Here is a 13,163-nt window from a genome sequence, read left to right as displayed (position 1 = left end):
CTGCTGCTACTTTTCCTCTTCTTCTTCATCGTCCTCCTCCTCCTCCTCCTCCTCCTCCACAGTAATATTTGGTTTTCCCGCTAGGTTCCTGGGCTATCTAGTCTCAGGCTTTTGGTTACCAAGCAGTGTTGGGTATGGGTTCCATCTCATGGAGCGGGCCTTAAATCACATCACATGTTGCTTGGTTACTCCCACAAGCTTTGTGTCACCACTGCACTAGCATATCTTTCAGGCAGGACACCATTGTAGATCAGAGTGTTTGCGACTGGGTTAGTGGTTATGGTTTTTCCTTGGTACTAGGCAGAGTACTTTCCTTTACCAAAGATGTACCTAGCAAGTAAGGGTGAAAGCTCTGTGTAGGCACAACTTGATATCTCCATGCTTAATAAGTTGTATGGATGTGGTCTTCAGCAATGTCTTGCAGTCAGTTTGTGGAAAGAAACCTAAAATCTTAGCAACAGCATGGGTTGTTTGGGAGTTCCTATGAGACCCCTTTAACCAACAATTACATGTAACCCAGTCCTAGTACTGAAAGTTTCATTTGGTGGCAAGAGATGGCCAGCTGGGGCTCTGTGTCTCCCATTATTTGGCAGTTTCCTTTAGATCACCTTCGTGTATGTATATATTTTATGAAGCTTCTACTGTATTAGGTTTCCACACTACCCCTCAAGTGGCCCTAAATTTTATCTGTCTCTCCATGTATTTCCTCCCCATTCCCACTTGCTCCTCCCATTCCAGTTTCTTCCCTAGCACATCTATAACTATCCTGTTTCCCTTTCCTTGGCAGATCCTCCCTAGTCACTTACTCTACACCCAAACTCTGTGCTTCTTTGGATTTTAGCTTAGTTATCAATGACTCAACAGCTAATATCCATATAGAAGTGAATACATACCACATTTGTCTTTCTGGATCTGGGCTACCTCATTCAGGACGATTTTTTTTCTAGTTCCATCTATTTACCTGTGAATTTCATTTTTTTATTGGCTGAGTAATACGCTGTTGTATAAATGTACCACATTTTCTTTATTCATTCATAAAGAACTATTGAGGGACTTCTAGGTTGTTTATGATTTCTGGCTATTATGAATAGAGAAGCAATGAATATGGTTGACCAGGTGTCTCTGTGGTAGGATGAAGTGTCCTTTTGGGTATATGCCCAAGAGTGGTATAGCTGGATCTTGAGGTACATCTATTCCCATCTTCCTGAGGCACTGCCATACTGAATTCCATAGTGTAGCACCAGATGAGTTTTAACTTCCGCCAGCAATGGATGAGTGTTCCCCTTACTCCACATCCTCCTAAGCATGAGCTGTTACTTGTTTTATTGATCTTAGCCGTTTTGGCAGGTGTAAGATGAAATCTCAAAGTAGTTTTAATTTGCATTTCCCTGATGACTAAGAATGTTGAGCATTTATTTTTCAGTCATTTGAGTTTCCCCTTTTGAGAGTTCTCCGTTTAGATCTGTACCTCATTTTTTTAATTGGGTTACTTGTTTTCTTGATATCTAGCTGAGTTCTTTATATACTTTGGATATTAACCCTATATCAGATGTGTAGTTGGTAAAAATCTTTTCTCATTCTGTAGGTTGATGCTTTGTCTTCTTGGCTTCTACTTTTTTTGGGTATAACTTTTTCCTTCTTCATCTAGGACTTTCAGGTATTCTGTTAAATTACTATTATGAGATCTCCATTTTTTTTTTTTTTAAAAATGTAGCCACTTAGTGCTATAAACTTGCCTCTTAGAACCACTTTCATTGTATCCCATAAGTTTGGGTATGTTTTTTATTCATTTTCATTTAATTCTAGAAAGTCTTTAATTTCCATCTTGACCCATTTTTCTTTCTTTTTTCTTTTTTGGTTTTTTGAGGCAAGGTTTCTCTGTGAAGCAGTCCTGGCTGTCCTGGAACTCACTCTGTAGGCCAGGTTGGCCTTGAACTCACAGAGATCCTCCTGCCTCCGCCTCCTGAGTGCTGGGATTAAAGGCGTGTGCCATCACCACCCAGCTTTGACCTGTTTTTCATTCAGTGGTGAGTGGTTCAGTTTCCACACGTTTGTAAGCTTTCTGTTGCTGATACCTAACTTTAATCTGTGGTGGTCAGATAAGATGTTTGGGTGAAATATTCTGTAAATATCTGTTCTTTTTGGCTTATAACCTCCATTAGTTCCAGCCTTTCTTTGTTTAGTTTTTGTCTGGATGGCCTGTCCTTTGGTGAGAGTGGGGTAGTATATTTCCCCAGCTGTGGTGGACAAAGAAGCATGTAGCTGATAAGCAGGGCCAGGGCAACAAGATATCTGAGATGAGGAATGGTTCATTTTTCTGGATTAAGTCTCCTCAACAAATTTCCATGGTCTGTGATGCCGCTGGATGATGTGTTGATGTCTGTGATCTATTCTGCCACCCAAGACCAAGTTCATGTCCGTGATCTGAGCTGCTGCCAGAAATCATGTGGAAGTCCCTGATCCTGCTGCGGCCGGCTGCTGTGGGCAAGGACCTTTCTTTTGCAGTGGTGTTGATGATGGCACTCATAACTGCGAATGAGAGACATTGACCACTTCTGTGACAACCTCCCCCACCCCCTAAAAAAGGAAACGGTCCAGAAAAGAAGCTAATGAAGCAAGTCCTTAAAAGCTGTGATAAAGATGCTGAAGTGCAGCTCTCCACAGCTGATAGCTTCTGGTGAGGGAGTGGGGAAGGACTCAGTTCCTTTAAGGGGCTGGCCACTAGGAGTTTGACTGTGCTCCAGTGAGTGTATGGGCAACACAAAGTGGACTTGGTGTGGGTTTTTTTGGGGGGGGCACAAGGGTGGGAACTGAGTGTGATTGGAGTGCATTGTATGAAATTCCCAGACAATTAATAGAAATATTATTTTGAGGAAAAAAGGTCTCTCAGCGTGTGAGGGTCAATATGTGATTTAAGGTGTTTAATATTTTTTTTTATTTTTTTAATGAACTATGGTACTCATGTTTGGGGTATAGGTATTAATAATTTCTATGTCCTCTTGGTGCATTTTTTTCTTTGATGAGTATGTATGTACTATCCTTCCTCATCTCTTCTGATTAGTTTTGGTTTGAAGTCTATTTTGTTAGATATTAAAATGGCTATAACTAGCTTGTTTCTTGCATTTGCTTGAAATATTTTTTTCCATCCCTTTACCCTGAGGTGATATCTATCCTTGATGTTAAGATGTGTTTCTTGGATCCTTCTGTTTTTGCATCCATTCTTTTAGTCTGTCTTTTTTTTTTTTAATTTGGGAATTGAGAATACAGATGTTGAGAGATATTAGTGAAAAATGCTTGTTGATTCCTGTTATTTTGTTGGTATTGGTGTGTGTGTGTGTGTGTGTGTGTGTGTGTGTGTGTGTGTGTTTCCCTTTTTATTTGCTGGTCTGAGATTATTTATTCTTTGTGTTTTCTTGGATGTCATTAACCTCTTTAGGTTGGAGTTTACTTTCTAGAGCATTTTGTAGGGTTGGATTTGTAAATAGATATTGCTTAAATTTGGTTTTATTATGAAATGTCTTATTTTTTTCCCATCCATCATGATTAAAAGTTTTGCTGGGTATAGTAGTCTGGGCTGGCATCTGTGGTCTCTTAAGCATCTGTAGAACACCTGTCCAGGCCCTTCTGGTTTTAGAGTCTCCATGGAGAAAACAGGTATTATTCTAATAGATCGGCCTTTATATGTTACTTGGCCTTTTTCCCTTGCAGCTTTTATTATTCTTTGTTTGTTCTTTATGCTTAGTGTTTTGATTATTTTGTGCCTAGGGGAATTTCTTTTCTGGTCTAGTCTATTTGGTGTGTTGTATGCTTCTTACACCTTGATAACCATCTCTTCCCTTAGGTTAGGGAAATTTTCTTCCATTATTTTGTTGAAAATATTTCTATGTTTTTGACTTGGGTTTCTTTTTTTGCTTCTATTCCTGTTATTTTTAGATTTGGTCTTTTCACAGTGACCCAGATTTTCTGGATGTTTTGTGCCAAAATTTATTTTAGATTTAACATTTTCTTTTACTGTGGTATCTGTTCATTCTAAGTGTCTCTTTAATGCCTGAGATTTTTCTCTTCATCTCTTGTGTTCTGTTGGAGAAGGTTGCCTATGAGGTTCTTGTTCAAGTTTCCAAATTTTTCTTTTCCAGATTTTCCTCAGTTTGGATTTTCTTTACTGATTCTATTTCCACTTTTAGGTCTTGAACCGTTTTATTCATTCCCTTCCACTATTTCTGTTTTCATAGATTCCTTTAAGGGATTTATTTTTTTGTCTTTAAGGACCTCGATCATATTCACCTAGGCTGTTTTAAAGCGTTTGTCTTGTGCTTCAGCTGTGTTGCAATACTCAGGGCCTACTGTTGTAGGCTTGCTGGGCTATGGCGGAGACATGTTGTCCTGGCTGTTACTGAGTTTTTAAACTGGCATCTAGGCATATTAGTTTGTTATTATAATTCCAGGTGCTGATACCTGGCTTTTGTCTTTGTTGGATGGGTGTTTTGTTCCTTAGTTTTGGTTGCCCTTTCTGGTTATTAGGAACATTTTGTGCCTTTGTGTTGCCTGGTAGGAAATTCTTCTGGGTTTCTGACTTATGTGGCCCCTGGTGGTTCCGGTAAAATGTGTTTTTAGGTGTTGGGAGCTGATACTTAGGAAGGAGGATGGGCTAGGGGTGGGATGGTGAGGATTCCACAGGAGGGAAGAAAGCAGGGTATTCCACCAGGATCTGATTTGTCCTCTGGGAATGGGGGTAAAGAGTGAGAAGTGGCCACAAATAGAGATGAGACTGGGGGATTGGCAATGGAGGAGAGAGGGAAAAGTGAAAATCTGAAGCTTGCCTACCTGCCTACTTTAGTGGCCTACTACTTCCTAATATAGCAACTCTTTAATACTATTCTTCATGTGGTAGTGACCCCCAACCATAAAATTATTTTTATTGCTACTTCATAACTGTAATTTTGCTAGTTATGAATTGTAATATAAATATCAGATATGCATGATATCTGATATGCAGCCCCTGTGAATGGGATGTTTGACCACCATTGCATTCCATAGCTTGAGAACTGCTGGCTTATTTGCTTCTCTGTCAGGCTTGGCTGGCAAGTTTCCAGAGAAAGCCTACTGGAGTTGGGGCCTGGAACAACAGGATGTGTGGGGAGGAAGGCTGGAGGAGAAGATCTGCTTGATTCACTGGAGCTCATGACTGAGAGGAGGTGGAGGCTGCAGGTGGTCTGCTACAGTTGGATTTTGAGTGGAGAGGGAGAAGTGAAAATCTGCAGTTAGCTTTCCTGCTTCCCTGGGAGGTCCAGGGAACCTTTGAATTTATTTCTAAGGTAGAGAGCAATAGGGAAAGACACCTGACTTTCCTCTCTGGCCTCCATAGGCATGTAACACACAACACAACCACAAAGTTGTTGAACATCTTGAGTTCATTCTCTAAATTTTCTTACTCTTTCACTGTATTTTCAGCTTTTGTGAATTTTCATCCTATTTTAATAGACTCAGTTTTTATTTTTTCAGATTTGCTTGATTTTTAACATTTTCTGAAGTTTTATTGAATTCTTCTGATCAAAATACCTTCCTTTCTGATTTCTCCCTGGGAGCTCAGATACCAGTATCCTTGTTTAGCTTTTCAGTTAGAAATGCTGATGTTCAGAGTACACCATGGTATCCTCTTCTATTCACTTTATCAGTTTGTGCCTTTTCTGTGGTTTTCTTGTGGGAGTAGTAATATTTTTAAGAGAATAAGTATAAATTATGTTTTCAACATTTTATATTTAATGATAGTTCCAGAACCATTCTTGGGGTCAGAAACTTATTTTCATAGCTTATCATCTGTGTTACATCATCACTAAAAAAAACAAGATGAAACAAACTCCTGTTGCTTCTCAAATATTTATTGGGCAATATTTGAGGTATAATACACATTCAGAATATTTTAAAAATAATGGCCTATTAGAATATATAAGCCTTGCATCTAAATTGTATTTTTTGGTTACATGAGATTGGGCGTGTTACTCACGCAGGTGAACCTACAGATTTGACTGTCTTACAGAGACCGGGAAGAACGGTTGGCAGCACTCACGGCAGCTCAGCAGGAAGCTATGGAAGAGCTGCAGAAGAAAATCCAGCTCAAGGTCAGGACAGCTTGTTATTTTAATTTGAAATTTCAGAGCTTACAATGGAGCACATTACAAAATTCAGTGGAATAAAAGTTGAATTCATTTGTATTTATAATATTTACATAACAGATCTTTTGTGATTCACTTATAACTGACTCAAACTCAACTGTTTGGAAACCAAAATTAGTTTGATATAAATTTATATTGTATAATCATTGTGGAACAGCAATGAAGATATTTAGTAGTTACTCTTATTAATCAGTTAGTAAATAACTTGAAGTCATTACTAATAGTACTTATTTTAATTATCTAGTAATTATTCATTTGATTTCAATGCTTTTGAGTTGTGTAGTTCTAACTTGGAAGGTTATAAAAACTATTGATTTCTAGAAAAAAATTTCCCAATATTATAGCATGTAGGTGATCTCTGCTATATGAGTGCTTTATATATACAATGATTTACATGTTGGCTCCTTATAGAAATAGTAACCTTTTAATGTGAAAGACCACATTTTTCTATTTGTCATAGTAATTTATCATTCATTTAAATTCAATGCAGCAAATATTAATGAATGGATAAGATTGGATTCCCATTTTCAGAAAGTGCCTAATCTAGTATGAGATTCAGATGTTAAATGGATAACTTCTGCATAATAGATGTAGGGTTATAGTCTAATATGCATATCAAAGATCAGGCAGAATAATTACTCAGCTGAATCTTAAAAAAATTAGTTGAATATAGAAAATACAATTGAGTAAGATACATTCCGGCTATATAAAATAGTGTGAACACAAAAAAGATTTTCCTGAGATAGTGGCTGGAGGTGAAAAAGTAGTTATAGGGCAGGTGTAGGTATAGGTCTTTGTCACTTCCCTGCTGTGTGTCTAAGCATGGTGTTTCTGTGGATCAGCACTTCTCATAGTGTTTGATAGGTAACCAAATGGGTAGTTGGTAAAAGTTTATCAAATTCTACCTCAAAGTAACCAGTAGTGTTGAGTCTCTGAGCACAGTGGTGCACTAGAAGATATGTGAAGTTCTGTGTTAAAAATCTTTAACTTACTGTTTTCCAAATTTGTCTATGAAACTCTTCCCACAAAACATGTACTACCATCCTGTGGACACATTTTAGGAAGCATTATTGTGCATGAGTGATGTTAAAAGACTGCATTCTTTGTTCTTCAGTGTGAAAGTTAGTATCAAAACAAGGTACATTTGAATTATTTTAGAAGTTTTAATGGAAGGTCTTTCTCTCAGTTCTCAGTATAATCTGAGTACTTTTTAAGTTTCCTCACACTTTGCCCCTGTCTACAGCATGATGAAAGCATTCGAAGACACATGGAACAGATTGAACAAAGGAAAGAAAAGGCTGCTGAGTTAAGTAGTGGGCGACATGCAAATACTGATTATGCCCCTAAACTGACCCCTTATGAAAGAAAGAAGCAGTGTTCTCTCTGCAATGTCCTGGTAGGTGGTTGTCACTATTAATAGTCTAGTGATAGAATTTATTGCTAAAATTTATTAAAAGACTTCCAGCCTTTTAAATCTGGTGCTAAGGCATCTACTAAGTGATATTGACTTCTTTGAGGATTTTCAATGAAAAGTAAATGTTAAAAATAATAGCATTTAGGAATGGCGGTGCAAAGTGCCAATGTATGCAATTGTTACTAAAATGGTTGTTTACCTGTTTAATGATAGACTAAGTCAATATTTTAATATTTTGGAACCAGAAATCAAAACCCAGTTTTTCAATGCTGAGACTTGAATCTTTAAACTTAGTCTCAGAATTGCATTCTAGGGGAAATATTTTAAGCTATTATAAAATATTACATATATGTCAATAGCATATTAAAATATTAATTATTAATATAATTTATATTAATATAATTACATGATGTATAATTTATATATAATTATAGGTTATATAATTTATATATTAATATTTTTATTAATATATATTCTAGAGTGATCTGAAATTGTATATAATATACTGGATTGAATGTTTAGTTTTTAACATTGGATGCAGTGGTATGTTGATTGATTTAGCTTTGATTTTGTGTTTTTAGATTGCTTCGGAGGTGTATCTCTTTAGCCACATTAAAGGGAAAAAACACCAGCAAGCTGTGAGGGAGAATAGCAGTATCCAGGGGCGTGAACTTTCGGATGAAGAAGTGGTAAGCTTTACTTCTGTCTTTACAATTACTAATTGATTATCTAGGCTCTGCTCTTTTATTATGAGTTTTTTATTTATGTGTATTCATATAACTATTTAGAACCATATTTAGCACTTAATCTCTATTAATGTAATAGACATATATGTTATTATTGTAGTATACATATTAACTATACAAACAAAATTTTTGTTATCACTTACATAATTTTTGTGCCAGAAAAAGTTACATTATTTTGTGCTTGTGAGATAGTTAGCTCAGAGGATAAAGGCACACGCAGCCAAACCTGTCAACCTCAGTTTGATCCCTGAGATTGACAGGGTGGGAGGAGAGACTTGACTCCTTCAAATTGTCATGTAATAATCCCCACCTACATGGCATGGCACATAAACAACTGAATGTGCACACATACACCCTAGTGAATAGAACAGATGAAAAAAGATTTTTCAGACAGGTGCTCCAGAGATGGCTCTGCAGGTAAGAGTACCAGAGTTTATAGAGAACCAGAATTTGTTTTTGAGCACCCATGTTGGGTATCTCACAACTGCCTGGAACTCCAGCTCTAGGGCATCTGATGCCCTCATCTGGTCTCAGTGGGCAACTCCATGCACATTGTGAATGGTAGACACACACACAGGTACACACACACACACACACACACACACACACACACACACAGATCTTTAAAAAAGAGAAGTTAAAATATTTTGTTATTAATTTGAGACAAGAATTCATCAGTAAAGCCAGGTAGTGGTGATGCACGCCTTTAATTCCAGTATTTAGGAGGCAGAGGCATGCGGATCTCTGAGTTTGAGGCTAGTTTGGTCTACAGAATGAGTTCCAGGACAGCCAGTGCTACACAGAGAAACCCTGTCTTGAAAAACAAAACAAAACAAAATAAAACAAAACAAAACAAAAAAAGGAATTTATCAGTGATTTATCAAATGATTTAGAAAACATAGATCAATATCTATTTCATGTAAGTGGTTAATGTTCAATTAGTAAACAATTTACAAAGTTTTAGAAACATTATTTGCTTACATATAATTATTATGTACTGAAATTTTACATTTTTATGAATGTTTATAATTTTGTATTTAACTGTTCTTGAACTAGGATGATATCTATGAATTATTTTTTGTTCTTCCTGTTCTAAATATATAGAATTCATGCTTGATAAACATCTGTTAAGATGCCCAAGAAAGATTATTGTGGTTTCTTTGAGGGCAGTGTGTGGTGGTAATCTAATTATACTGAAATGTGATTTTGATTGTATGTTAATAAATAAAGTTGCCCGGGTGTCAGAGCTATTAGAGCCATAGCAAGAGTGTGGCGGTGGTGGCACACGCCTTTAATCCCAGAAAGCCAGCCTTTAATCCCAGGGAGTGGTGGTAGAAAGCAAAAAGATATATAAGGCGTGAGGACCAGAAACTAGAAGCATTTGGCTGGTTAAGCTTTCAGGCTTTGGAGCAACACAGTTCAGCTGAGAGCTATTGGGATGAGGACACAGAAGCTTCCAGTCTGAGGAAACAGGACCAGCTGAGGAACTGGTGAGGTGAGATAGCTGTGGCTTGTTCTGTCTCTTTAAATAGACTAACAGACAGGAAATAGAGCCCTGATTCGGGAAGCTGGGACACCGCAGGCCAGGCGGAAGGGTGAGATTTCAGCTCTGAGCTCTGACCTCTCGGCTTTCTCTTTTGCATTGTTTCTGTGTTTCTTATTTAATAAGACGGTTGGTTACATCTATAGCAGTGTCTGTTTGTAAATATCAGTGTATGATAAACTTATGTTTAAGATTTATTTTTATTCAGTTATTTTTGAGTGTGGTGGGTGGAGTTCAGGAGACAGCTTTGGGGGTTGGCTATTTCATTCCACCTTTTTTGTGAAGCAGAATTTCTCTTGTTAATATTGGCCACTGCTCTGCATACTCAAGATTCTTTAGATTTCCCACCTCCCATTTTGACTCAGAGTAACCCACGGCAACTAACTCTTTTATTATTTGGGCGTTGGGGAATAAATTCAGGTTTGTCGTCAGGATTTTATTCACTGAGCCATCTTACTGGCTGTGTGTGTGTGTGTGTGTGTGTGTGTGTGTGTGTGTGTGTGTGTGTACACGTACATTTCAATTCCTTTGGAATATCTAAAGGTGAGAAAGAAAGTATACATACAAAATTCTAAATACTTTCTAAAATGGTTTTACCATTGGTTAGTTACCATCTTTGTTTTGTCTTAATTGTTAGATATGTTTAAAGTACATTTTTTGCATCTTATCAGTAGCAGAATTTGTTTTGTTTAAGAAACCCTAGAGAGGGCTGGAGAGATGGCTCAGAGGTTAAGAGCACTGGCTGCTCTTCCAGAGGTCCTGAGTTGAATTCCCAGCCACCACATGGTGGCTCTCAACCATGTATAATGAGATCTGGTGCCCTCTTCTGGCATGCAGGCATACATGCAAGCAGAATACTGTATGCATAATAAATAAATTAAAAAAAAAAAGAAAGAAACTCTAGAACATATTTAGAACAGTTGGAAAAGTCACAAAAATTTCATTGTGATCTAGATACTCTCTTTTGTATGATGACCCCAATATTGCTTTTGGCACTGCTTTGGAGAAGTCATCAATACAAACAAAAATGTTCTAATACCAGGGCTGTCAGTTCAAGGCCTCTTCGATTTGGGTAGTGAATGATGCTGATACTGGGGTCCCAGCTGAGATCCTGCTCTCATCCTCACAGCCAGGGAACAGTTTGTTTCTACACCGGCCCATTCAGACTCTGTACCCTCTGGTTGGGCAGGTGCTACTGTGGACGATCTTTATTTTTGACTATTAGTTGGTGATTCTGATTTTACAGTCTCAACATCAGTAAACTGAACAGATTGCCCACCACCTCATTAACATCACCCTTAATTACTTTAATCTGAATCTTCCTATCAGAGGCCACTTCCTGGTGGGTCAGCATGTACTTCTCACACTTAGCTAGCACCTTTTCATTTTCAAAGGACACTGTGATGGTGTGAGGGACATGTGACTGCATGACTGTCTCAATCTGCATGTTAGAGGGAGGTAGACTTATGATCTACTCATCTGCTCCATGCAGAATGGAACTTTCTGTGTCAGATGGTAGTTGGTGTATTAGGCATGGGTGATGGAGGGACAGATCTCTTGGTGATATTTTTCGTGGCCCTACTCTCAGGAGGGTGTCTCTGGCTTTTCAGGTTTGGGCTCAGTCACATTCTCAATTTCTTTTAATAAAGCTTTGAAAGTAATACACTGCTTGCTAAACTCAGTCATCAGTCATCACAGGCAATGCTGTTTTTCCAAAACTTCAATTATTTTTGGGAGGGTCTCTCATTGATATCCAAAGTTTGAATAGGGGCAATGATGAGAAGCTCTGTAGATTCATTTCAGTCACCAGTGGCTCGTCGAATTGTCCTCCCTAGCCAAGTTTCTGCTTTGTCTTCTTGTGTCAAGCTACATATCACTCCTGGTCTCATTCTTTCACTTCTTGGATTACTTCAGCAAATCTCATGACTTGGAAGCTTTCTTCATAGTCTTCAGCCTTTGTATTCACACCCAATCAGCTGTATCTTCTCTTTACAATTGAAGTAGTTCTTGAACAGTTGATGTGGGGGTTTGAAAGAAAATGGCCCCTAAAAGGAGTGGCACTATTAGAAAGTATGGCCTTGTTGGAGGAAATGTGCCACTGTGGGGGCAGGCTTTCATAATTAATAATAGTCTCTCTGTCATGATTTGGTGGTTGGCAGTACAAAAAAGCCTGCTACAGTACATTCTATACCATACATACTGTGGTTCTTTCCTTCTTGGAGCCTTTAAATTGTGGGAGTACAGAGTTTGTGTTCTTCATAGATGTACTACAGCCATTCCACTTGGGCTTTATGGGATCAAACTGCACACCTTCTGTAGTGGTTTGAATAGGAATGGCCCCCATAGACTCATGTGTTTGAATTCTTGGCCCATAGGGATTGGCACTATTAGGTGTGGCCTTGTTCGAGAAGGTTTGACTTTGTTGGAGGAAGTATGTCCCTGTGCAGGTGGGCTTTGATGTCTTATATGCTCAAGCTATACTCAGTATGACTGCCAGTTCACATCCTGTTGCCTGTGGATCACGACGTAGAACTCCCAGCTCCTTCTCCAGTACCATGTCTGCCTTCACGCCACCCTGTCCCACCATGATGATAATGGACTAAAGCTCTGAAACTGTAAGCCAGCCCCAATTAAATGTTTCCCTTTTTAAGCGTTAATGTGGTCATGGTGTCTCTTCACAGAAATAGAAACCCTAACTAAGATGGAAGTTGGTACCAGGGACTGAGTTATTGCTGTCGTAGGTCTGACCATATTTTTGTTTGGAGGAATTTGGACTTTGCTACTTTGGGTTAGGAAAGCAGTGGAATGCTTCAAGTTCCTCTCCAAGGGCCATGCTAGTAAAAACATGGAAGAAAGTGGTGCTGAGGGTGATTTGAAATATGGGGGCCTGGCTCAAGAGGTTTCAGAGGAGAAGAATTTTAGAATGTTGTTATTATGATATTTTGGTGAAGAATGTGACTGCTTTTTGCCCTTGTCCAAAGAGTCTGCCTGAGGCTAAAGTGAAGAGATTTGTATTAATTCCCTTGGCAAGAGAAATCTCAAAACAGTGTAATATTGACTCTGTCCTGTGGTTATTAGTGGTCACTCTTATAAAGATCTGTAATGAAAAGGAGCAAGCTGGGCAAGAAAAGTTATAAAATGTACAATTTGAAGGGAAAGGGGGCACCAGGAAATAGAATGGATCTAAATCCTGTGTTCAAGGGGATAAAAAGATTAAAAAAAAAAAAAAAGCCAGATGTTAAATGGAGTAAGGAAAGTGGTGACCTCAGGGCAAGATCCCACCAGAT

At 38.3% G+C, this 13,163-nt stretch overlaps 1 protein-coding gene and 1 pseudogene across 3 annotated transcripts in view; one reads left to right on the top strand and one right to left on the bottom strand.

Annotated features, from left to right (window-relative positions):
- The window catches only part of Scaper (S-phase cyclin A associated protein in the ER), a 369,576-nt gene that overhangs the window by 101,361 nt on the left and 255,052 nt on the right, over positions 1–13,163 (top strand). For all 3 annotated transcript variants that reach the window (XM_016004546.3, XM_006971561.4, XM_076576323.1), the window contains exons 18-20: positions 6,038–6,119; positions 7,417–7,569; positions 8,169–8,276. In XM_016004546.3, coding sequence (XP_015860032.1) covers positions 6,038–6,119; positions 7,417–7,569; positions 8,169–8,276 — 343 coding nt within the window. The remainder of the gene's footprint in view (positions 1–6,037; positions 6,120–7,416; positions 7,570–8,168; positions 8,277–13,163) is intronic.
- LOC143274160 (kinesin-like protein KIF23 pseudogene) lies at positions 10,929–11,562 on the bottom strand (annotated as a pseudogene).

The sequence above is a fragment of the Peromyscus maniculatus genome, chromosome 7, assembly GCF_049852395.1.
Source record: "Peromyscus maniculatus bairdii isolate BWxNUB_F1_BW_parent chromosome 7, HU_Pman_BW_mat_3.1, whole genome shotgun sequence".
Classification (NCBI taxonomy): Eukaryota; Metazoa; Chordata; class Mammalia; order Rodentia; family Cricetidae; genus Peromyscus; species Peromyscus maniculatus.
Note: the sequence above shows the minus strand (reverse complement) of the source record. Positions and strands in the feature narration are given on the sequence as shown.